The following is a 27882-nucleotide window of genomic DNA, read 5'->3' as shown; positions in this document are numbered from 1 at the left end:
CAGGTGCATTTTGTGGCTTTAGATTTATGACTCAAAATTGATTGAATAAAATGTACTAAAGAAGCAAACGATATTTTATTTTCACAACATTAAAGAATTTTTTGAAACATTTCAAAGGATGATGCTGCACGTGAACTTCACATTCTGCACGCCAATAAGATATGTCTTTTGTTCAAAAGCCTCTCCTCATGCATACTCTACACCACCTTATTGGTCTTGTCTTCACTGTGCTAGGAAAAAAAAGTCCAGAAAATTACTGGCTATAAGGCAAATCATTTTTTGTCCTTGCAGTCTGTGTCCAATTGACGACTCCTGCACCAGAGAGGATACAACGAACTGTACACCAAGACTAATCGTGAATTGCACTCTCCTCCTTTTCCACCAACATGTTTTTAAACTCAATTAGAGCCACATAAATTTCACCCAGGTAGCACTAAGTACCTACAGTCATATGACTTGTCTGACATAGTGGTAATGTCGATTATGGTCCAATGCGCAGAGTTCTGATTAAACTTTGGAGAACAATGTTAGGTAACTGAGTATCATCACCTCCATGCTATAACTTAAATGATTTAAGCAGTCCATATCAGGAATGTTCTCATGGGGGCATGAACACCGTTTCATATTTAATTGTTGTTCGGAGTGACATCTCATGGAAATGTAGGAGCTGTAAGCTAATACACTGACTAGTCCAATTAACTACAGCACCAGCTCGCTGCAAGCTAAAGCCATTTACCAGCTGTCTGACCACAGCTTCAGTATGGTGTCATCCACCCAACTGCAATGGGAGTTTGGTATGAGCTACAGCCAGTTGCCGGCCACACAATTCCACTGCCAGCCAACACAAACAGTATATATGTGACCTTTCCCCTCTTTTCCCAACGTACCACTGGCATGCAGCAGCCAGTGTCACCCACCATCTGCGCACAGCACCCGCTGCTGCCCGATACTGGCCCGCAGAGTGCGCCAACACCTTAAACCGGCACGCAAACTGCACTGACAGCCGAAACCGGTACAAAGCACCCTCCATGGTGCAACATCAGTATGAAGCAATTTCTGCTGCACAAAATTTGTTACAGGCACACTTGGCCACACAACACTGGTTTGGAACACCCTCTGCCATGCATCAATAATATGTATGTATGTATGTATGTATGTATGTATGAATGATTACAAGGAGTTCACCTATTCACTGCTAGATGGCCGTAGATGTATACACTGAAGCATGCTGCTTCCAGGAAGTGTCAAAAATGTTTGAGATAACAGATTTTCAGTCTGCTCCAACCACTTGTATCTGGGAATCACTATAATCTTATTGCAATACATAGGTTTTGCACAATTTTACTTTTGAAATTATATGCATAATTATGAAACATGTTTAACATTACATCATCACTTTCCCTTTAATTTCAAAAATATCTGCTTGTTCCTGTGTGCTGTTACACATTTTCCCTTACTCTGTTTTACATTTTTCATGAGATCAGGGAACGCCTTTCTGTCTTGCTGCATGGTGCTGATGACATCTATGTTATAACTAGGGCCCAGATTTTAATGACAAATGACTGGAAGCTGTTGGCACTCTACTATGTCAGGCCCTGAGTATTGTGCAACATGTGCAGAGTGAGTTGGGTCGAGCTCGTGGTCATGAGGCTGACAAAGTGAAAACCAAATTGCAAAGTGTTCTCCAACGGAATCCTGGATATTCTACACTGTGCAAAATTAGTTACACTCTTTCAGGGAATGCCGCAACATTTGAAGATACTTAAACAAAGCTGAACTCCAGTGACGTCTTGCGAAGTGGAGAGGAGCTTTTCCAGGTACAAAATTATCCTCATCGGCAACCGTAGATCTTTGACAATGGAAAACCTGAAAATGTACCTTGTGATTCAGTGCAACTTTGCAGATACTGAAGATTGACATACGGTATTAAATAATGTGAAACACTTTAAATACTACGTAGAAATAAAAAAATTGTTTTACTGTTTCGATAGATGATCTTTTCACTGTACTTTGTGCTTAGAAAATAAAACATTCAGACATTCAAAAAATAGGTGCAAATTAGCCACAAACCCTACAGAAGGATGGGGGGGGGAGGTGATGGGTGGGAGGTGATGGGGGGGGAGGTGATGGGGGGGGAGGTGATGGGGGGGGAGGTGATGGGTTGGAGGTAAGGGGGGAGGTGAGGGGGGGGGAGGTGTGGGGGTTAGGTGAGGGGGTGAGGTGAGGGGGGACGTCAAAGTGGACCGGAAGAAAATGTGAGAGTCAAAGTGGTCATGAGGCCAATTTGGATTCTTTGAGGCAGAAAACAAATGGACACTGCAATTCCAAGAGCAGCCGTAATTCCTCCTTGTTGGATGTAATGCCATGAACAAGACATTTGTTGGCTGGAGTGATGTAAAAAGTCTTCACAGCAGTATTCCTTTTGTTATTTCCGACCTCCCGGTTGTGTAGCAGGTGATTTTGCCGTCAAAGGGGAAAATTTGGTGCCTTGTTGTGCAGCTGTGGGAGAAGGAGACAGGAATGCTACCATGATACTGGACCATTTCACAACTGCAGTACTGAATTAGATGTAGCAAGCCTGTGTGATGTGTCCTTCTTAGAGCGAGAACTGTATTAAAAATGACACACAGTAAAATGCAGGGTTTACAACTAGCCAACAACTTGTGAGTGACTTTTTCCTTCACCTCGGATCTCCAGAATGGCCCACTCATCGAGATACATGGGACACTCATCCTCATGAGCATGTATAACACAAGTAACACATTTGGCCAAGTTTTGACAGGACATGTGAGTGCGGTTACAACGTTGGCTCTAGTAACAACACATTGGGTATGGAATGTTTGGTTGTACCATAATAACTTCATAGCCTGTCTTCATCTTCGATGGAAGCACTACCTGATCAAATGTGAGAAAATGAGTGTTTGCACCAATCTTTTTCATTACCCATTGGACCACAGTGATGCCCCAATCAGAGAGAGAATGCTGGATTTCCCTCTTGGTCGGACTGCCAAGCAGCCAAGTATAAATAACACCAAGTGTAGAATTCAGCATACAATGGGCCTTGACATGAACAGAATAGCCATGGAGAACCTAAGCTGTAGACAGATGTAGGGTTTGAAAATCACAAATGGTCTCCAGAAGCAAAGTCCCATTACCAAGCAAGAGCAGGATTTCACGGGGCCTGCAATTGCATCAACACCTTTCTGAACATTAAAGGCATTAACTGTAGCAGAAGACTGACCTCCTTTGGTACATGACACCACGAGGAACCGAGGTGCAGCTGGACGAGACATTGAAGCTTTAGCTTCATTCCACTTACCTTTAGTAGGTATAGACCGAGATGAAGATGATTGGCTTATTGGGACAAAATCTCCCGTGACTGCCAGCATCTCCAATGGCGTGCTCCTTCCCCCCCACCCCCCACCCCACCCTCCCCCCCCACCCCTCCCCCTTATTCGCCTTAGACAATTGTTCACACCTCAGGTTCCACCTTCTGAGCTCCAGACAGAGGGACCAATTGGCAACTCGGAAAGTAACAGCTCAAGCAATCATCCCTCTCCCCCTAGACCTGGCATGTACCTGGGGGTACGTGCGAACCCTATTTGTCGACCCGAGGCTGGGAATTCTGAACTACCCAGACATCTGTTGTGAGTCAAATGTGTGCAAAAGCCTTCAGGAACACAAAGGGAAGAAGAAGAAGAAGAGATATCTCAAATGCCAAACTGGAGGAAGGGGGAGCAGATAGAGAATGAAGGAAGGAGGGCTGGTTCCTATGCTGGGCTACTGAATCTTCAGAACACATTCCTGGAAACACCCAAGACATGTTCCCCAAGGGAGGGGGAAAAATAATAGCAAGAGGATAGACATGCAGTACAGAAAGGGAAAAGGCACTGCAAAAGTTGGGGGAGTATGGTAGCCAAGCATGAGCTCAGAAAGAGTTTTCAGCACCATCTGGAACCTGTTGTCTTGCTAGTGTGAATCCCAGATCCTGTTGCTGAATTGAGCTATTGTTTTGCTCATAGTCACCTACAAAACACTGACAACTTACCAAATAATTTTGTATGAGTGGTTCATTTACGTCACTCTCACAGCGAACAAAAAGTGACAGTGCACTGACAAAAGCATGTTGAAGCATCTGATGCAGTGCTATCAGATGATTCTAAGGGTGCCTCTTTCATTTTCTTCACCTCCATGTTTTGCAAACATTGGGAAATAAATGATCACGGCAGTATTCAATTAATCTGGTTCTTTCATTAGTCACATCAGTACAAAACAAGGGTTACTGAACAGAAGACTTTCTACTGCATTTGCTCAGAGCTATTTTGAAGTTTAATGGGTCTGAAACTTGGTGGATAATATGTAATGAACAAGACACTTTTCCAAAACTTCCTGGCAGATTAAAAATGTGTGCCGGACTGAGACTCAAACTCGGTGGAAGTGAAGCTGTGACGACAGGGCGTGAGTCGCACTTGGGTAGCTCAGATGGTAGAGCGCTTGCCCGCAAAAGGCAAAGGTCCCGAATTTGAGTCTTGGTCCGGCACACAGTTTTAATCTGCCAATTCTCAGGTATTAATTTCGCAAGTGCCTGTCTAAGGTAAAACACACACACACACACACACACACACACACACACACACACACACACACACACACACACACACACACTCCCCCTCAACCTTTGTTAAGTTCTTGTCTACATTCTATAAGTGACTGGGAAGGAAACCCACTTTAGAGTGATAATCAATATCTTTGCTAAACACTGGTCAGTGATTTTTTACGAGTGGCTATATGTTAATTACAGATGACAGTAATATGGCTCTGTCTTTACAGAACCTGCTCTCTACAGATCTTGTATCACAATAAATTCAACTTATGTATCTTTTTTACACTTATATTAAGTAATATATACTTCAGTACATCCACAACTTATTTAAAAATGTGAATACTTACTTTATTACAGTGACCACAGGGCCAAAAATTTCTTCATTGTAGCACCTCATATCAGGAGTAATACCAGTTAAAAGCGTTGGTTCATAAAATAATGGCCCAACTGAAGAGGCACGATTACCACCCACATGAAGGTTAGCACCTTTTTGCAGTGCATCTTTCACTATTGACTCAACCTGGCAAAAAAAAAAAAAAGAAGAGGTTTATAATAACCAACCAAACAGCCAACACACACACTAATACCTGTAATGCCTGGTGGACCAAACAGCTCTTTCAGCATTTGAAACCTTTTTCCTGCTATATCACTGCTATTTTAACCTGTGCTGCCTGTCGCCTCTGACAGTCTGAGGAGCATTGTAATGCCACAAATATCATTCATATAAAGAAAGAAAAGGCCCGACAGCTGGCAGCATAGTTGCCAGCTTTCAAGTGTGAAGTCTAAAAGGCTCAGTATCAACACTATGTGGCTGAAAACAATAGTCTTTCGTTCCACTGCAGAAACTATGAGGCATCATCATAGAGACACACCAAACTGCATGTGTGATTCGTTTCGGTAGACACATGACACAACTGTATTGTGCCAACTTCAACTGTAAGGGCTCTTCTTTTGCCATCATGACTATAAACAACTATTCACAAAGAAAGAGTACACTAATGTTGTTTCACATTGTTTGACATCAGTAGCATATATACTGAGAATAATGAATAGACAAGTTGAATCTACAGTGAGAATGTAATTTTTTCCCATAATCTAACAGTCAGATAAAATAAGAAAACTTTTCATTTCCCACAAGACAAAACGAAAAGTCTGACTCAAAATTCAGTGAGTATTAAATTAATGGAACAACCTTTGGCATGAAATACAATTTTACGTACAAAATAAAAAATGAAAATATGGAGACTTGTGCAGATATCTTCCATAAGCGAATTTTGATTTCAGATTTAGACTAAGACAAGGTATGGGTACAGTTGATAATATATGCACAAAAAGTTCAAGCCTACACTATTTTGTAACATTAAATAATTAAGAACATAAATTTTGTGTTTTTTATGGCTGCTCATAAGAAAAAATAGCATTTTGACACAGATTTAATACCTTTCAGGTAAGAACCATTAAAATCCTGGAGTAATTTTCATTTCTGCATCGTGAATCTGCAGTGAAAGATGCATTATTATTGAGATGAAAAAGAGTTACTATTAACTGCAGTATTCTACTTGATACTTAATTGAATGAGGGAAGACTTACAAAATGAAAGGCTTTGAGTTATAAGCAAAGCTGCAGCTTAACACTGGTTAGTTCATCAGATATTTTTACCATCTAAGCAAAACCTGTTTTTATCAGAGAAAAACAAATATGTTTGCACATGCTGTAAACTAGAGACTTAATTTTAGTTTTGCCATATTATACATTATGTTATTTGACTCACAGAAACAAATTCTGCAGTTTAGAAAAAGCATTATGTTTAGTGTGTGTATGAACAGGTTATAACAGGAAAAGAAATGACTATAAAATTCAGGGAAAAGGAAGGATGTGTAAGCACCTTCCTCTGAAGGCACCTACAACTGCCGTACAGATCAATTTTTCCTCCAGCAGTGTAGAACAGCATGCAGAGGTTTACATATAAGGTCTACAACTTTACTTCCACCGTTTCTTCTCTAAGCTTGGGGCTTTATTGTGAAAAACTTACAAAAAAATTATGACTCATAGTATTGCCCATCGCTGGCCACTACATACTCCCATCTTTCGGATAGCATACGAATCCTGTGGCGGACGAACTGGGAGTCTTTTGTGGGGATCCACGAATCGATTCAATTTTGCACTTGTTCATATGATTGGAAGTGCTGGTCAGTGAGACTGTATGTCACTGATCGAAAAATGAGGTAGTCAGAGAGAGCAAACGTATGGACAATATGGTGGGAGGGATAGGACTTCTCATTTCAACATTTCCATGTATATTTTGACGGGTTTTGCAACATGGGGTCGAGCACTAACTTGCTGCAAAATTACCTTTACGTGTCTATCACTGTATTGTAGTCATTTAAATTTCACTGCTGGGCTTGAACGCATCAATTCCTTTCGATGATGATTTCCTGTGACTGTCTTCGTGCGTTTCAGTAGCTACGAAAACGTTCTGTCTTCCATCGCCATGCCGATCTTCGACATCAAAATCACCATTCTTAAGGCAATGAAAACATTCTCTGCACGTTCTTCCATTAATAGTTCCCTCGGGTCTTCCTCAGCATTTTAATTTAAGGGCCACAGCCACAGATTTCTTCATGTTAAAGCAGAAAATTAAAATTTCCCACAAATGGCAAGAAATGAATACGTAAATTGACGTACCTAATCGAGAATAACCTTATGAAGCAATCACAAATGGACTAATATTTTTATGGCATTATGTTTGCAGATGCCCTACCTTATTGTATTACACCTATGACCAACCACCCGAACCCCACTTGCTATTACTGCTGTCTATTGCAAAACGGCGGAAGCAAAGTTGTAGAACTAATAGAATCTGCCCATATGCATTTCCTGCATTAGTGTTCGTAGTAACTCATATATGTATTATATGAAGTGTCAAAGCACTTTGTCAAGAGAGGAAGACTAAAAAGGAAACTGCCACTCAGGTGTGTGGAGGAGACGCAAGGCACATGACAAAAGGGTCAGTATAAATTTGTGAAACGCCATGTTGTTGCTTATTATGATATAGAGGGGTAGAGAGATTGGGGATTTGCCTGCTTGCTCTTCGGTATGCTGACCTAGGAATGAGGGAACTGCATGACCACAATCCGTCGACCTAGCTTCCCTTACACATCTATACCCTCCATCAGCCACTCCCCTTCAGCCTGTCACAGCCCCAGAATAAAATTTAGCCCTTAATATGGTTCTGTTGTACTTAGATGAGACACACACATTTTATATTTGTTCTTAACCCATTTCGCTAAACTATAAGCATTAATTTTATACCATCAAAACATTTTAAGTAATCTACAATTTTCCACCCCCCGCAACGCATAAACTATTACTCCGAAAGAAAAAATGAATAGAACAATTTTTGTAGGAAATTTAACGTAGTAGAAGCTGCAGTCTTCTATTTACTCAAGAAATTTAACGTAGTAGAAGCTGCAGTCTTCTATTTACTCAAGAAAAATCTAAAAAGTGATCTTTAAGTGAACCCCCACACCATCCACACACTCACATACCACTGGAAAGGATTTGTAGTGTGTTGTTCATGGCCGTTCCCCCTTCCGCTCTACAAAAATTTGTGACAACATAACTTTTTCCCCTATCTGACCTTTTTTGGTGTTCTTTGACTGGGCTACAAAGCTGGAAAAGGTAGTGGTGTTAGCATCTACAGGAAATCTACTTGCACAGAGACAAGAGGACAAGTGGGGTGGGGATAAAGGAAGGAGCTTTGAAGAACCGACAGGCAGCATGCAAGTTGTCTGACCAAGTGAGATGCTGCAGTGATTAGCACACTGGATTTGCATTCGAGAGGATAACGGATCAAACCCATTGCCAGCCAAACCTGATTTCGGTTTCCACGATTTCCCTAAACCGTTTTAGGCAAATGCTGGGATGGTGCCTTTGAGAAGGCACAGCTGATTTCCTTCCACTTCCTTCCCTCAGACAATGGTACTGATTACCTTGCAGTTTGGTCCTTCCCCCAAATCACACCAACCAACCAAATTATCTGGGTGATACACGAAATCAAATTGTCAGTAAAATGCAACATTTTTGGATGCTGCGATTGAAATATATGGATTTCACATGGGTAATGAAACCACACATGCTTATTAGAGTGTTTTAAGGGCTCACAATGCTGTTCCACCTTATCTGGTTGAATGGATTTTAATTCAAATTAATACTTTTGTTAATAAATATTTCCTGGGGTAATGTTACACAAACAAACACTAAACTACGAAACTACTAAACTAAATAGCAACTTGTGAGAAATGCTATATTCTACAAAATAAAAGTTGTTTCACCACTTAAGTCATTACCATTCTTTTGAACACTTTTCTGCAAACAGTGTTTCAGAGTTTTAACATATTGAAAGAACGGCAATATAGAATCATCAAAAGCTGCTTTAGCACTTATTTACTCACCGACAACCAGTTCCAGTCAAGCGACCATCTTCAAGTCTCAGAGTAATGTTGACATGTTAAAGAAAGCTTTCTTGGTGTCCAACATATAATTTTTTCAGTTGCAGTATTGTCACATACACATGCATCCATTACCTTACACAATGATCAGCTGGAATATTATGGCTATCAACTTACTACCGATATAAACACATGAAGGTGATGGTAGTGTCACCCGGAGAGAAATGACTGTTGTTCAGATGCACACTCGGTGCATGTAGTATCAGTGAGCATGCTGTCCGTGTGTAGAACGGGGAAGACGTGAGCTATATCTGAGTTTGACCAAAGGCAGATAGTGATGGCCCGGAGGCTTTGCATGAGCATTTCGGAAACTGCATGACTTGTTGGGTGTTCGAGGAGTGCTGTGGTGATAATCTTCAACATGTGGCGAAACCACATCCAGATGCTGTAGGGTTGGGCTGCCACCTGTCATTACAGACATCAGATGTCATAGGCTGGGCAGACTGGTAAAACACGAGAGGCAGCAAAATGTGGTGGAACTAACACCAGACTTCAATGCTGGGCAGAGTACAAGTGTGTGTGAACAGACTGTGCACCGAACACTCCTAACGACAGGTCTCCGCAGCAGACAGCCCATGCATGTGCCGATGTTAACACATCGACAATGGCAACTATGACTGAAATGGACACTGGACTATCAGCACTGGACGTCGGCGCAGTGGCAGTGTGTTGCATGGTCTGATGAAACCCATTACTTTCTTCATGATGTCAATGGGAGGGAGTGAATCTGTCTTCTTCCAGGGGAACAGCTCCTTGACACCTGTACTGTGGGATGGAGACAAGCAAGTGGAGGCTACATTATGCTCTGGGGAACATTCACATGGGCATCAGTGCAGCTTGTGAAAGTCACCATGATGATCATGTTTCCTGAAGGCACTGGCATTTTTCAACAAGATAATGTGCAATGTCAGAGAGCCACGAGTGCGATGGAGTGGTTCAGGGAACACAGTGGCAAGTTCCAATTTATGTGCTGGTCCCTCCAGCTCACCAGATCTGAACCCGATTGAACATATCTGGGATGTGCTGATGTCGATGTGGTGCTAACTCTCTCCTGTAACAAACCAAGGCCTCACTGCTTCCATGCCACGACACATCACCGTTGTTATCTGTGCCAAAGGTGTACACACTGGCTATTAGGTAGGTGATGTTCTGGCTGATCAGTGTATATTTCTCATTGGTCACACAGTGCAAAACCTAACAGTCCATTGCAGTATTCAGCATAATGTCTGGCTGAGGTCTTATTATATGATTAACTTGAGTGTTTGTTTGTTCAGAGGCCTTATTGAATAGATCACAAACATTATTCAGATGAGAGATTTATTCCACTATTCTGATCAAAAATTCAGAAATTGATTGCAAAGTTGAAATTCAATTTAAACATGAAATTACAGGAAAAGTATGCGTACCTTTTCTAGTTGAGGCTGGTTGATTAGTGGACCAAGATTGTTTTCTGGTTTGGTGGTGTCACCCAGACGAAGTTGCTGTACCATCTCTTGCTTCAGCATTGACACAAATTGATCAAATACGTTTTCTTGCACTAAGAAACGATTTGCACTGACACACGTCTGAAAATACCATCAATTAACATGTTGGGTAATTTGTTGTTTAGTACAATGGAAATTTCAGATATGGAAAAATAAAAATTTAACAAAAACGCAAAAATGTTTAGCCAATTCGATTACACAGCTTTATATCACACAACAAGGCCACATCTATTACTACATAATAATGTCAAAACAGAATAAATAGTGTTAACCACAGATAATCCAAAAAGGAAGAGTTACAATTTATTCTTTTGAAGTGTATCAAAACTCTTAATTGCCCCAGATAACAAAATGGTCAGGTGAGTATATATATATATATAAAGAGACTAAAAACTGTAACAAAAGTAATATATTGTAGATGGTAAATACACCGAAGAGCCAAAGAAACTGGTACACCTTCTTAATATCGTGTAGGGCCCCCGTGAGCATGCAGAAGTGGTGCAAAACAACGGGCCATGGACTCGACTTATGTCTGAAGTAGTGATGGAGGGAACTGACACAAAGAATCCTGCAGGGCTGTCCATAAATTCGTAGGAGTACAAGAGGGTGGAGATCTCTTCTGAACAGTATGTTGCAAGGCAACCCAGATCTGCTCAATAATGTTCATGTTTGGTAAGTTTGGTCGTCAGCAGAAGTGTTTAAAGTCAGAAGTGTGTTCCTGGACCCACTCTATATCAATTCTGGATGTTTGGGGGTTTCACATCATCCTGCTGGAATTGCCCACAACCGTCAGAATGCACAATGGACATGTGTGGACGCATGTGATCAGACAGGATGCTTACGTACATGTCATCTGTCAGAGTCATATCTAGACATAGCAGGGGTCCCGTATCACTCCAACTTCACACGCCCTCCACCATTACAGAGCTTCCACCAGCTAGAACAGTCCCCTGCTGACATGCAGAGTCCATGGATTCATGAGGTTGTGTCCATTCCCGTATACATACAATTTGAAATGAAACTCATCCAACCAGGCAATATGTTTCCAGTAGCCAACAGTTCAATGTCGGTGTTGACGGGTTCATGCAAGGCGTAAAGCTTTGTGTTGTGCAATCATCAAGCATACACGAGTGGGCCTTCAGCTCCAAAAGCCCATATTGATGATATTTCGTTGAATGGTTCGCACCCTGACAGTTGTTGATGGCCCAGCATTGAAATCTGCACCAATTTGCGGAAGGGTTGCACTTCCACCATGTTGAAGCATTCTCTTCAGTCGCCGTTGGACCCGTTCTTGCAGGACCTTTTCCCGGCTGCAGCAATGTCAGAGATTTGATGTTTTGCCGGATTCCTGATACTCAGGGTACACTCGTGAAATGGTCGTATGGGAAAATCCCCACTTCATTACTACCTCAGAGATGCAGTGGCCCATCGCTCGTGTGCCAACTACAATACCACATTCCTAATCACTTAGCTCTTGATAACCTGATATTGTAGCAGCAGTAACCCATTTAACAACTCAACTGCGGCAGACACTTGTTGTCTTATGTAGGCGATGACTGCTGCAGCGTCGTATTCTGCCTGTTTACGTATCTCTGTATTTGAACACTCGTGCCTATGCCAGTTTTTTTGGTGCTTCAGTGTAGTTTCAAACTAGCTTTTCATGTGACAATGTGACGTAAGTTGTAATCACTCTTGACATTAAAATACACCTGACTTATTTAAACACAGACAAATAGTGGAAATCCAGGTTGGAATATCAACAATATTATGGGAAGGATAGACTGCCCCTTACTCTAAAGATGACATGCTGAGTTGCAGACAGACACAATGAAAAGACAAACACATTCAGCTTTTGGCCAAATAACCCAGTAGAGACAGGTCTGAAAGAGACGTAGGGTAGCAAACGGTGGCATTAATTTTATTTTCAGGTATGTTTTACAGATTACCCTTCTCGTGGGGGAAAAAAAATTAAGTTTTAGACCTTCTCCCACTTTTGCATTATCCACCATCTTGAAAAATCCACTATGAAATGTCACTTTTTTCAGTTGTCCCTCAGTAACTTGCATCCAGCGCATTTCAGGTAAAAAAATTTATCAATTTAAAAGAGCGTTAATTTCCTGCAAGTTTCATGTATAATAGGGTCATTCCACATCAATTCAACCAATTTGAGAAAATGTTCCAGCTGATAGTCTCAGATTTGGCTGAAATTTTGCACACCAATGCTACCAAGCGTGGAACACTCATGTACAAAATTTCAATTCCCCTGCCAATTAGTTCCAGAATTATGGCTTGTGAAAGAAGGTGGTGTGACACAGAAATTGCAACCCACATCCGGCAGTCTACCTTCAGACCCAACTTCAGGTCTTAATAACTTAGGAACTATTCCACACAGTCCAGTGAAATTTTTGCAACCCAGTGACACCCATTTAGAGGACACACTCTATGAATCAAAACACCAACAACATATTTCTGAGGGAAAATAAAAAATTCTAAAGTGCGATTTAAAAAATGTAATACGTTAAAAGAAGATGTATATTGTAGGTGCCCTCTATGCCAAATGTAATTCACTCAAAAAGGGTATACATTTTTTTGTGGTAAGCTTAATGTGGCCTGAACGCACACAAAACTCATCTTGCCCATATCAGTCACATGAACAGAATTACATGCTCACGAAAATACAAAAATTTGAAAAATTACCTGAAAAACATGGATTTTCTAAAGAGACAAGTGATATCCAAGCCAAATTTCAAACACTGCATAAGTAGACCATAATATTATATGTGGCTAAATTTCAACTTGCTATTGCATGGCATTTGTGCACAATAAAGGTTGACAGAGATGTATTTGGTTAGGTTTCTTTTAACACGATTTAGGAAGTAATAGTGATGATGCAGACAGCTTGTTTCAGATAAAGCTGCAGTAATTGTTGGGAACCATTACGCAACAGAAAGTTAAACAATGGTAGTTTTCAGGGACAGAATCAGTCATTGTTAGGCAGGAACAACAAAGGAAACAATCAACAATTACAGGTTACCCCTGTTTTTAATTCTAGTTCAGACTGGTCAGTACTGTTGTGGAAAGTCAGTATGGAGGCAGAAGAGTGGTGCTTTTGTTCAAACAAGTTGCAGTATTGGTAGAGCACAAGTATCTGAATGTCATAAAACAACATATGGAACAAAATGTGGCATTTGCTTTGTACTGTACGATCTGGATGAATCAGACCAAGATTTGTTGCTATGGAGATTCGGGATACATCCTGTGGGCACAAGTAGTACAGGTACAGGAAACATTAGTGTTTGTTATCATCATATGAAAGTTTTTCTGGATAAGTATTCTTTCCTAGAAAGAAATTGTTTTCATCCATTTTGGATTCATAAGAAGACTGAAGTGTATCCTCAGAGAAATTGATATAAAATCAGTATTGGAAGTGAATCAGTGCATGGGACTTAACATGAAACCAGGACAAAAATTATGTTACAGGTATGTTACACTGCTAAAACATGAAGAATATTCTGATAATTTACATGACAGTGACGAAGAGTATCAGCCACCTACAACCACAGCGGATGAGCAATTAAAAACTTCAGTGACTGCTCTTGGTTTGTCTCCCATGAAGACACACAAAGTTCCGGAAAGAGACAGGCCCAGTTATGGTAGAAGAAAACTACAAGAAGCTCAAATAGAATTAAAACACAAATGGTGGAAGAGGAAGAACTATCTGCCCCAAAGGAACAGAAATCATGCCAGAAGTGCTCCGATTCAGACAAAATTGTGTATGATTTGAAAGAAAAATGTGCCGTATCCACACGCCAGAAAAAAGTAGCTATTCTTACCCTTGCACCTTCCAGCTGGTCTATTGACTACACTGCAAAGGAACTCAATGTTTCTACATATATGGTAAAGCAAGCTAGGAAAATAAAAGCAACCCAAGGAGTGCTTCCACAACTGCAGCAGGCTCAGGGTAAGCAACTGAGTTCAGAAATAAAGGTGCTAGTGTCGGAGTTTTATGAAAATAATGACTAAAGCCAAATAATGCCTGGGAAAAAAAGACTATGTAACGATGAAAAAAAAAACTGTTGCTATACAACATATCAGCACAACATGTAGAATTCAAGGAAAAGTATTCCAATACCAAAGTAGGTTTATCATCTTTTTTCAATCTTCAGCCAAAATGAGTTGTGCCTGTAAGTGCAAGGGGCACACACAATGTTTGTGTATGTGAGACCCATCAAAATGCTAAACTGATGTTTGCTGCTATAAAGGATTCTGGTCTGGATTACAAAGGTGCAATGAAGCTGCTAGTGTGTGACATCAGTTCCTACCACTGCATGATACACAAGTGTGAAAAATGTCCTGATAAAGCAAATCTTGCAGAACACATGAATAACAAACTGTATGGTGAACTCCTTATGAATGACGATGAACTTGTTTGTTATAAACAATGGACACACATGGATCACACAAGCCTTGAAACAAAGCAAATTACAGTGGAAGATTCTGTTGATGTGTGTTGTCAAAATATGGACAAACTGACCACACACAGCTTCACAGCAACAGCACAATCGGCTTTTCTCCAGTTTTGTAAGGATAATTTGAAACAAGATGAAATTATAGTAATACTAGACTTTTCTGAAAATTATGCATTTATAGTTCCAGATGCCATCCAAGGATATCATTGGGACAACAGTCAAGCAACTCTCCAGCCATTTGCGATTTACTATAGAGGTGAATCAGGTGATGTGTCTGTCATGAACCTGTGCATTTTTAGTGACACTTTAATTCATGATGCCATTGCAGTTCATGCCCACATTCGCACGGTCATGGCATATGTGAAAAACAAGCTGCCTCACATACATTTTGCAAAATACTTCAGTGATGGGGCAGCTACTCAGTACAAAAACTGTAAAAATATCAAAAATTTATAAACGCATTACCACGATTTTCAGATTCACGCAGAATGGAATTTTTTCGCAACAAGTCATGGTAAAAATGTATGTGATGGTACTTGTGCTACCATTAAGCACATGGCATCACGAGCTAGTCTGCAGCACCCTACAGAAGGCCACATTCTAACACCTCTTCAATTATTTACCTGGATACAGAAAAATATCTCTGGAATACAATCATTCTAGGTTTCGAAAGATGAGGTGATTCAGTCTAAGAGTTGCTAAAAAGCAGACTAAAACACGTTAAAACTATTCAGGCACAAGGAGCCATCATAACTTCTCTCCAGCGGACTCTGACAATGTGCAGATGAGCAGACTGTCCAATTATAACTATAGGTTCATGCACAACATGTGTCTTCACAGTGAGTGTGACTCAGGATTCAGAAGCAAAAGCAGCAACATACAACCAGGTTGCTATGTTATTGCTGTTTATGATGACAAATGGTACTTAGGATGTGTTGCAGAGTGCTGTGAAGCAGAAGGTGATGTATTTGTGAACTTCATGGCACCAGCAGGACCAGCAAGATCATTTCATTGGCCACATTTGGCAGACAGGTGTTGGATTCCTTTTGGACATATTCTTATGACAGTTCCAGTTCCTACCACAGTGTCAGGAAGACAGTACAATTTGCCACTCAATGTACAGAGTACAGTAGCTAAAGTGTGGGAGAACTTCTATTCGAAGCACAATCAACTGGTTTTTAGCAGTTAAGGAGCAGTAAACATTAATGATAGGTTGTGGTTAATCTGTCTATATGTTGTTGCTTAGTGATTAAACAATTGTGGGAGAGGATAAGAAGAGGCAGAACAGTTTACGATATGTTTTTACAAAATTGTGTTGTGGAACAATGGCTAAATCACCAAATACATCTGTCAACTTCCATTGTACACAAATGTCTTGCAAATAAAATGCTGAAATTTTGAGATATATATCATTATGGTCTACAGAGTGTGAAATTTGGCTTGGATATCACTTGTTCCTTTTGTGCTACCACACTTCAAAAATCCATGTTTTTCAGGTAATTTTTCAAATTTTTGTATTTTTGTGTGCATGTAACTCAGTTTTTGTGACTGATATGGGCATGATGAGTTCTGTGTGTGTTTAGGCCACATTAAGCTTACCACAAAAATTTATACCCTTTTTGAGTGAATTATATTTGGCATAGAGGGCACCTACAATATGTACCTTTTAACATATTACATTTTTTAAATCACATTTTGGAATTTTTTATTTTCCCTCAGAAATATGTTGTTGGTGTTTTGACTCATGGAGTGTGTTCTCTAAATGGATCTTACTGGGTTGTAAAAATTTCACTGGACTGTGTGGAATAGTTCCTAAGTTATTAAGACCTGAATTTGCGTCTGAAGATAGATTGCCAAATGCGGGTTGCAATTTCCGGATCACGCCACCTTCTTTCACAAGTCATAATTCTGGAACTAATTGGCAGGGGAAACTAATACTTTGTACACGAGTGTTCCACACATGATAGAATTAGTGTACTGAATTTCAGTCAAATCTGAGACTATGAGCTGGAGCCCCTGGTTGAACTGACATGACCCTATAACATGTCATGTCGGAACAGCTATTGATATATGAGATTGTGAAAATCTGTAAAAATGTCAAGAAATCGAAAAATGTTAAAAATGTCAGTGGGTTCACCTTAATAACTTTTCATTAGTCCAGAATTCACAATTACCAGTCTAGCAGAGGATTTAATTTCCTTCAAGATTCAGACAAAATATTTTTAATTACTCCCTATACATGCCGAGAAATGTCGCATTGACAATTATAGTGAAAGTGGACTCTAAACTGAAAATACCATCCTAGGTCAAAACTAGTACTCCTGGATGTAATGTCATCTTTAAGCCATTACGTATAATATCTACATGAAGTTCACAGATTCACATAGTTTCTACGGAACACATTCACTAAGGGACAGAAAAAAGATGTGGAGGATTGTAAGGGTCACTTTGCAAATTTCTAGTTTTCAGACATCAAGAAAGCCATTCATTCTAGAAGCTTGTAGTGTCATCAGTTGGTTGTGTTGAAAGGATTGGTACAAAGTACCCTCTAGGTATCTGACTGGGAAATAATGTCTGTTGATAATTCACAGTTTCTCTCTTGCCTGGGAATCTGTTAAATGTGCCTTCGTTGAAATGATGTATTCTCCCAACTATCCTGCTTCTATTGCTTTATTTTATATAAATGAGTATTAGCAGACACATTATTTAAGCAGATTATTGGTGGAGAGATGTCTCCTCCATTTATTTCTGATAGTCTCAGTTGTCTCTCGAGACCACCACTGTACACAGACTTGTGTTCATATTATCCAGAAGAGAAAGGTATCACACTATGTGCTGCGTGGATAGTAACATTCACTGTTTCTTGCACTATCTTGTCCTTTTCTCAGGCTATCGTGACTTAGGCTTCAGAGGAGTATGTATCTCAGAAGGAGCTGCTCTACTAGTTGACCTCTACTATTTATATTCTCACTGCCCCACAGATAATTGTGGCCATTGAAATCACACAGCAGGATAAAATGGGAGGGGTAACTCATGTAATCGTTCTTTCAGTTCCTGACATAATATACCTCTGCTTGGGGAGAGGTACAAGTTGCAAATCATCATCAAGGCAGACAGTTGGGTTGTAATGGCTACAGCCTGAAGTTTGGTGTCCAGTAGTACCTTATCAGTGAAAGTGTAAAATTGTACCAATGTGAATTGGAAGGTCTTTTGAGCTTGCACAACATTAGTTACATTGTTACAACTGCTCGACTTCAACTGGGTAGCAATAACAGCTGCTACAATTCCATCATTACAGTCATTAAAAGTGTCTGGCAGTTAGGTTAATTCATTGTTTCTTCCCCAGTTTCCTGTATGAATGGTATAATAGCTCACTCTACTTGGAGGAGGAGCGAGAGACATAGAAGGGGGGGGGGGGAAGAGAGAGGTAGGTGTGTGTGTGTGTGTGTGTGTGTGTGTGTGTGTGTGAAAGAGAGAGAGAGAGAGAGAGAGAGAGAGAGAGAGAGAGATATGCAGGGTCACAGAGGGACGGGGGGGGCGGCGAGACGTGCAGAGTCACAGAGGGGCGGGGGGGGGGGGGGGGGGCGAGACGTGCAGAGTCACAGAGGGGCCGCAGGGGGGGTGGCGCGATACGTACAGAGTCACAGAGGGGGGGGGGGAGACGTGCAGTCAGAGAGGGGGGGAGATGTAGAGAGAGGGGGGGAGATGTAGAGAGAGAGGGGGGAGACGTGGAGAGAGAGGGGGGAGACGTGGAGAGAGAGAGAGAGGGGGGAGGGGGGGAGACGTGGAGAGAGAGAGAGAGGGGGGAGGGGGGGAGACGTGGAGAGAGAGGGGGGAGGGGGGGAGACGTGGAGAGAGAGGGGGGAGGGGGGGAGACGTGGAGAGAGAGGGGGGAGGGGGGGAGACGTGGAGAGAGAGAGGGGGGAGGGTGAGAGACGTGGAGAGGGAGGGGGAGACGTGGAGAGAGAGAGAGAGAGAGAGGGGGGGGAGACGTGGAGAGAGAGAGAGAGGGGGGAGAGACGTGGAGAGAGAGAGAGGGGAGAGACGTGGAGAGGGAGAGGGGGGAGACGTGGAGAGGGAGAGGGGGGAGACGTGGAGAGAGGTGGGAGACGTGGAGAGAGGTGGGAGACGTGGAGAGAGGTGGGAGACGTGGAGAGAGGGGGGAGACGTGGAGAGAGGGGGGAGACGTGGAGAGAGGGGGGAGACGTGGAGAGAGGGGGGAGACGTGGAGAGAGGGGGGAGACGTGGAGAGAGAGGGGGGAGACGTGGAGAGAGAGGGGGGAGACGTGGAGAGAGGGGGGAGACGTGGAGAGAGAGGGGGGAGACGTGGAGAGAGGGGAAGACATGGAGAGAGAGAGAGAGGGGAAGACATGGAGAGAGAGAGAGAGAGAGGGGAAGACATGGAGAGAGAGAGGGGGGACATGGAGAGAGAGGGTGGACATGGAGAGAGAGGGGGGGACATGGAGAGAGAGGGGGGGACATGGAGAGAGAGAGGGGGGACATGGAGAGAGAGGGGGGGACATGGAGAGAGAGGGGGGGACATGGAGAGAGAGGGGGGGGACATGGAGAGAGAGAGAGAGAGAGAGAGAGAGGGGGGGGGGGACATGGAGAGAGGGGGGTGAGACATGGAGGATGATCCACCTCTCCAGCAATGCCAGGAAGGGGTAGGAGGGCATCTGCTTGCATCTACTGATGTAGTATATGAGGCATATAATGGAGATGGTAACTTTTCCCTCAAATAGTTTACTGATTTAGGACTTTGTTAATGATTTTGAACAGATTACGTGCTAGCTGTAACCTTTGCTAAATTTGTGGTTACAACAGCTGGATAAATCCTTTTCTTTTTTTTCTCCACTCTGAAGTACGACAGACAATCTGTTGTCTTTATGCCATTATCTCCTTTTAATTCTTAAAAAATCAGACAGAATTGGTGACAGAGGTGGGTGATGGGCCAGGCATTTAGTGCACAGTTAAGGGCAATTATCATGTGGTGTTCTGCCATAGTTTTGAAACATGGGTTCTGAAGTACAGCAAGATTATAACTGATAAAAACTGAAACAACTTACACATCTCACGGGTGGTGGGACGGAGGGCTTAATGTCAAATCTATGTACCATAACTTCTATCTTCCCTGTAAGGTGTGTTGTTCTCATGCCAATACGAAAGCATCCATGTTAAGTCTGCTTTCCTTTGGCCTCCACTGCAAAATGAATGCCACAATAATTCACAGTTTGCATTGAGTTCTTCATGCGACTGGAGCACTCTATCTGCGAGAGAGAGGTGCCATATGTCATATTAAGGCTTTCGTGTGGAGTAATAGTGCCCAAGCAGTTCTATAGTGAAACTACATTTTACTCCTAGATGACAGTGGTTAACATGTTCAACACTTAATGTGTCTACAGTTGCATTCTGTAGCTCCACATTTGAAACACTGTTCAAGTTACAAACTCAGAAAGTGCTCAGTGTGTTTTATGGAAGCAACATATTAAGTAGCACATTGTTGGTTTGTCATGTCACACATTCAGAGTTCTGTGTGTCCATTTGACTGTGAGGCTAATCGGTTGTTAATAATAATAGTTATAGTAGTAGTAGTAGTAGTAGTAGTAGTAGTAGTAGTAGCAGCAGCAGCAGTAGAAATAAAATGCTGCTGTGCCCTAGTATCTGGATAAACAACAATACCCATTATCTCTCTCTCTCTCTCTCTCTCTCTCTCTCTCTCTCTCTCTCTCTCTCTCTCTCTCTCTCCGTCTCCGTCTCCATCTCTGTCTCTGTCTTTCCTCCTCCCCCTCCCCCCCCATGATATGACATTTTGATTGGTGTCACTCCCAGTATCTCCTGGTGAAGTGAATGTTGGCAACGGCACTCACAGGGTGTATACGAGGGCAAGGGAAAACATATTCCTGCATTTCCAGGTTGAAAATAAACTTTTTCCATGTTAAGTGACATTATACTTTCCGATGGAACTCTAAAACTTGTCAATCCTTTGAATGGTTAACTTTTTACATGTCATCGGCGTAGAACTTCCCACCGCACTTTAGAAAAGAAAATCCAACAAAAAAGTGATCTTGGAAAGTTCTTGGATGATGTGCCGTAATGTGTACGCTACGTATTTTAATAATTACGAAAGTGTAAATTAGAATTCCACCAAAGACGGCACATTAGTTTCCAAAGCATTGAAATAGAGATTGTGATGTCCCTTTGTAGGCTAATCATAGCTCGTGTCACGTGATTTCGCCAGTCGATATTCAAAGCATAGGACACATGATGTAGTGAGCCAATATCAACATCACTGTAAGTGGCGCTAACACACAAATAGGGAAAGTTGATGGTTTAGATTAATATACATACTGTAACTAAAAGAAAAGATAAGCTTTCCACTGATAATATTGATCTCGAAAATTAGTAAGCTACAAGAAAAGCTCAGCATTGATATATATATATATATATATATATATATATATATATATATGGAAACATCACACAAAGGTGCCAGTAAAATTTAAAATATGACACAAATTACTGATATTCTGGGCTCGAAATTCTTCTAAGTGGCCGGTCCTCAAAATGAGCTGTAAACGAGTGTCAAACAGCCCTGTAAGTAAAGAAATTCATAGCACATTGTCACATGTAAAGCCTAGCTTACACGACGACATTGGGTTGCGCCACTCGTTGCATGGAATCAGTTGCATGCAAATGGTTTCATATTTGATTGTAGACAAGGCAAAACCAGTGTATACTTCAGTTTTGTCGTTTTGTGGGTCCCAGAGTCATGTCTGAAATGAAAGTTTTGGCAGCTGCACGTCGCACGAGATGTGATGGAGTTAAAGTTTGTTGCATGGAATCGGTGCATAAGAAGAAAATAAGAAATGTGTTTCAATTCATGATTGGATGAAGAAAAGACGTACACTCGGTTGCTCAGCAACCTTGCTGAAATAATTTATAACGGAAGATCCCAGAAGTTCTTTTAATTATCTTAGAATGTCACCAGAACTGTTAACGTTTCTTCTAAGTAGAGTTAATTATGCAATAAGGGATAAAGGTACTGTAATGCATGAATCACTGTGCCAGAACTGAAATTATATATATCATATTGCGTGCATTACAATCGAGAACACTCTGCATGCTACAAGATACGGTTTTAGTTGGTGATGACCCTATTTCATTAACACCAATAATTATTAACATCAACAGTAATAATTAGTCACTTCAGCAACAATAATTATTCAAAGCACGCCACATTAAGAAGAGAATGGTTTGCAAACTACTCTCTTGAAGACAGATCTGTACAGTGTAAAAAAAAAAAAAAAAAAAAAAAAAAAAAAAAAAAAAAATGTGGAGCACTGCAGTGACGTTTTAAATAGATGAATATTGAATAAAGAATGCAGCTTCTGGAATTTGTGTAGCCTTCCCTCCTGCTAACAATATTCCTTAACAAAAACTTGGCCAACTCAAACGATGGTATTTTAGTCTTGTAGACGAGAGCACTGCCACAGCCAGAATTACACTTGCTTCTATTTTTCTTAATTCAGGGGTATATGTACTCCTAATTCAATAAGTTTTACCCTGCAGCTCAGATATTGTCAAACCATCTATGTTATGACTGCACATGACAGTCTCCACGGCAGCAATATGTTGCTTATTTTTGTAATTGGCATCACTTAAATCCCACAAACACCTATGCAAAGCACAGATATCCAAAAAGCGAACATTACTCTCCGTTCCCCACTTCATATTTCAGTTTGTCTACACTCTAAGAACATACATAACCTCAAAACTTGTGCAACTAGTGTCGCCAAAGTCAGAAGAGACTGAAAGTGTTTAGTCTCACCAGCGAGTTGCACAAACGTGCGGCGTGCGTGCACAGTAGACGGTAGCGTAGTTGCCTGCAACCTAGAGTCATCATGTAAACTAGGCTTACCGTAATTCACCTTCTGCAAAAGGGAATTTACTTTGAAAGTAACACTTTTAAAAACACCGTTCGCAATATTTACCCCGAGACCTGTTAGAAATAGGTATGTTTCAGCACTTGCCAGAGTGTGCCAGAAAAGAGGCATTACTGCGCTTGCACAGCTACGATGACATAGGAAACCCCCATGTTCGTACATATAATGCATTAAGATATCTTACACTATGTCATAACAGAAACAGGGCATCAGGGGATGCTACAAGAGCATCAAAAGTTAGTAAACCATACTAAAATGTATAATTCGGCTTGAAGTGCACATTTGTATACTGTATTTACTCGAATCTAAGCCAAACTTTAGTCCTGTTTTTGTAATCCAAAAACCCGCGTGCGGCTTAGAATCGAGTACAAAGTAAGCGGAAGTTCTGAAAAATCTGGTAGGTACCGCCACAACTAACTTCTGCCGTCGAATTATGTAGCGCTACACAGGCATGCTTTGCAGGCACAAGGATAAATACTGGCGACAAAAGCTCTGCATCAGTAAAAAAAAAAAAGTGGAAGATGAGCTTTTTTTCACCGCCCCGAGTTTTGACCACTGCATTTTCGTACATTATCCAACGAAGTAAATACAAATTCCGTATTGTTCATCTTCGAATGTAGCAGCATTTCAACGTACTACAAAAATCCGACTGGCAAGATTGTGTGGGATGTTTGTCAATATGGCTAAATCTACGTTCTGAATTTTTTCCTACCTGTGACAAAAAATCGTTGCTAATAAGAACTTTTATGAATTGTGAATCACATGCAGTATTCTTTTCACCATAAGAATAATACCACACGAATATAAACATTTTGCCATGTATTCTTTCGTGTTTGCTGCCATCTCATTTAAATCCTATCTGCCTAATAAACTACGAAACTAGAGTAGGACAACAGCAAACGCGAAATAATATACATATCATGCCATGTTTATATTCGTATTGTTCTTATGCCTAATAGTGATACAGTCAGAAATGAAGCACGACAATTGACAAGATTTTTAAATCTAAGATGACTAATTTCTGTGCAGAATGTAATGTACTACAGAGGCGTCTGCAAAGATTTTCAACCAGAGAAAATTTTTCGCTAAACTCTCGTTCAGAACATCTTCTATCATACGCAGTCTATTATTTGGTTCTTATTGATCATTATCAAAGAAAGCAGCAGTGTAAGTAACAGCAAATACCAAGCAGTCTCTTGCCATTGTTTTGCTAATGAGACGTTTCCTTTTTTTGTCTTTTTTTATTGTAAGTGGCGGTAGCGCGCACAAAAGCAAGCCATGCCACGAGCGGCGACAGGTCGTAATCACTCACTATCAGAACGCGACAAACAATGCATCACACAGTACAGTAATGCATTTTCAGCTTAGAGTGACGTAAACATCTATAACAAAGAGAATGGCACTTACCAGATCAAAGAAAAATAAACAATCAATTCAAACCAGACGAAGCGCATGAGAAAGGAATGGTACCCGTATAAATACGGACGGAGCACCTGACGCATAGCAGTGGCTACATGGTAAAGCTTAACTGCTAAGCTCGAGACTCGAACCAAACTACTGTAGCTGTATAGTCATTCATTCAACCTAAATTGTGTCTCATATTACAGTGGACCAACTTTGTTTCGATTTGGATGTGCGGCCTAAAACTTTTATCTCCCTTGGAATTTCGAGTCTCAAATTTCAGGTGCGGCTTAGACTCGGGAAATTTCTTTTTTTTTTTTCCCTTGATTTCGAGTCTCATTTTTCAGGTGCGGTTTAGATTTGAGTAAATACGGTATCCAGATTCACAAAGTAGTAGGACCCAACCACATATTACACTATCCTATGTGGTTATCAGGATGTGTATTTTTTTCAGAGTACCAGTACTGTACCATCTCATGTTTGGTTCTTTATTATGGCAAAATGCCATACATGCCAGAAGATGAAAATGTGCACTGGAAATTTAACGAACTAGCCTATACTGTGGAATAAAATTCTTTGTTTCAAATAAATTGACTGCCTCAGCAGAAAACATCAATAAAAGGCAAATTTCTCAAGCAAAGCGACAAAAATAACTTCATTGTTCTTGCTTGACTGCCAAAAACATGGAAATGAAATAAAATCAGAAAACTGAAACTGGTAATATATTTTAGCCTCCCGTAACTCTGTGAATGTAATTTAATTCACTTGATAGCTCCCGGCCACATAAATCCATTTTGTTTTCATTTGATGTGGGGAGCTGTGCCCTAAGAGGAAACAGATAAATCACTAAATGTACACAGGTCATGTGGAGAGTACCCACCTCCCCAGTACAACTCACACTGCTCCATGTATGGGCGACTCTGGCAGCTTGGGCGTGGCAGAAAAAGTATTTCTGGTTAGCATCAACCTTCAAGTAGCCTGAGAAGCTCTTGTGCGACAGAACTGGGCATGCACATGAGCCCTATGGCAAGCTCATCGGAAGCAGTCTGTTGTTACAAAGTATTGCATAGTCTTTGTCCTAAGGCCTTCGATACATTTTGCTGTTGGCAGACACTTGTGTGTGCGCTGTGTTTTGTTGTTAACGGCGCATTTCCTTAGTAACTTAAGTTTCATTTTGGTATTTTTCTCTCATTTATGTTTTACTGTTGCAGTGGTGGGTTATAGTAATATTCTCTGCTAGATAATATTCTCTTACTAGTCAAAATTACAAAAATTTAACTGAAAATTAAAACCATGAAAAATTTCGAAAAATTCCTGGGTTTTTCCTGGATGAAAAAATTCCCGGTTGTCCTGGAGCGAATACACCCTCCACTCATAAAAAGAAGTCATACCATTATGATGAATTTGCCTGGCTGGAAACTAAATTCAAGACCTTTATACCAGATATTTGTTTGCAAAACCTTCAGTGTGTTGAATGGTACTCACTGACCCACACACAATGACAACTGTGGCCGCTCTTCAACTCTGATAACTGTAGGTCCACCAAACATGAACCCAGACACTATTGAGATGCCTTGGGAGCTCATCATTTAGCATCATCCTGCAGGACTGGTATAAATTAGGAATGCTCAAGACCTAGTAAGCATTGTCTCCTTCTCTTCCCAGTCTCCTCCTCCAGTACAATGTAATGAACCCCGTCATAAGCTTTCACAAGCTACAGCCTCTATGCACAAATACAATTACCAACTGGAAAGTCAATGTGCACTCCACGTGCATATCGGGGGGTGTCATCCAAGATATGGAAAGGGTCCTTCTGGATGTCATGAAGGGTACAGGGTGCAGCCAACTGCAGGTGGTGGCTCATGTCGGCACTAATGACGTGTGTCGCTATGGATCGGAAGAGATTCTCTCTGGTTTCCGGCAGCTATCCGAGTTGGTGAAGACTGCCAGCCTTGCTAGTGAGATGAAGGCAGAGCTCACCATCTACAGCATCGTTGACAGGACCGTTTAGGGACCTTTGGTACAGAGCCGAGTGGAGGGTCTGAATCAGAGGCTCAGACGGTTCTGCAACCGTGTAGGTTGCAGATTCCTCTACATCTACATCTATACTCTGCAAGCCACCTGACGGTGTGTGGCGGAGGGCACCTTGAGTACCGCTATCAGTTCTCCCTTCTATTCCAGTCTCGTATTGTTCATGGAAAGAAGGATTGTCGGTACGCCTCTGTGTGGGCTCTAATCTCTCTGATTTTATCCTCAGGGTCTCTTCGCAAGATATACGTAGGAGGGAGCAGTATACTGCTTGACCCCTCGGTGAAGGTATGTCCTCGACTTGCGCTATAGCATGGTGGTGTTTCGGGTTCGGCTAAATAAGTCCGTTGTGCACTACACACAGGAGGCGGTTACACGAGTAGCAGGGGCTGTGTGGCGTCGACTTGGCGGTCTTTTAGGTTAGACAGTCTCGGGAAAGATCAAAAAGGCCTCGAGTCTCAAAGGGTGCAGGGCAAAGAAACGACAAGAATTGCCCAAGCAACAGTCGGTATTGTAGTTGTAAATTGTCATAGCTGTGTTGAAAAAGTACCAGAGCTTCAAGAGCTGATAGAAAGCACTGAAGCTGAAACTGTTATAGGTACAGAAAGCTGGCAAAAGCCGGAAATAAATTCTGTCGAAATTTTTACAGAGGCACAAACAGTGTTCAGAAAGGATAGATTAAATAAAGTAGGTGGTGGTGTGTTTGTGTCTGTTGGTAGTAGTTTATGTTGTAGTGAAGTTGAAATAGATAGTTCCTGCGAATTACTATGGGCAGAGGTTATACTCAAAAGCCGTACTAAAATAATAATAATTGGCTCCTCCTACCAACCCCTCAACTCAGATGATATAATAGCTGAATGCTTCAAAGAAAACTTGAATCTCATTAAAAATAAGTACCCCACTCATACATTTATAATTGGCGGAGACTTCAACCTACCCTCGATTCGTTGATGAAAATACATGTTCAAAGCCGGTGGTAGACAGAGAACATCTTCCAAAATTGTACTAGATGTTTTCTCTGAGAATTACTTTGAACAATTAGTTCATGACCCCACACGAATTGTAAATGGTTGCAAAAACACACTTGATCTCTTAGCCACAAATAATCCTGATCTAATAGAGAGCATCATGACGGATACAGGGATTAGTGAACACAAGGTCATTGTAGTGAGGCTCAAAACCATATCAACCAAAACCACTAAAAATAAACTCAAAATATATATATCTAAAACAGCAGATAAAAATTCTGCTTGATACCTTCGTAAGAGTGAGTCTCCATTCCTTCAAAGCTAATATGTAAGTGTAGATAAGATATGGCTCAAATTCAAAGATCAGTATTGACAGCAATGGATAGATTCACACCGCATAAGTTAACAGAGATGGGACTGATCCACCATGGTACACAAAACACGTCAGAACACTGTTGCAGAAGCAACGAAAAAG

The 27882-nt window shown here is 41.2% G+C and overlaps 1 protein-coding gene across 2 annotated transcripts in view; it reads right to left on the bottom strand.

The window, feature by feature from the left end:
- Window positions 1-27882, bottom strand: part of LOC126298809 (succinate-semialdehyde dehydrogenase, mitochondrial) — a 205110-nt gene that overhangs the window by 18088 nt on the left and 159140 nt on the right. For both annotated transcript variants that reach the window (XM_049990273.1, XM_049990274.1), the window contains exons 7-8: window positions 10521-10679; window positions 4951-5123 (exon numbers count right to left, since the gene is read on the bottom strand). In XM_049990273.1, the coding sequence (XP_049846230.1) occupies window positions 4951-5123; window positions 10521-10679 (332 nt within the window). The remainder of the gene's footprint in view (window positions 1-4950; window positions 5124-10520; window positions 10680-27882) is intronic.

The sequence above is a fragment of the Schistocerca gregaria genome, chromosome X (assembly GCF_023897955.1).
Source record: "Schistocerca gregaria isolate iqSchGreg1 chromosome X, iqSchGreg1.2, whole genome shotgun sequence".
Classification (NCBI taxonomy): domain Eukaryota; kingdom Metazoa; phylum Arthropoda; class Insecta; order Orthoptera; family Acrididae; genus Schistocerca; species Schistocerca gregaria.
The sequence above is the reverse complement of the archived record's forward strand: the minus strand, read 5'-3'. Positions and strand labels throughout refer to the sequence as shown.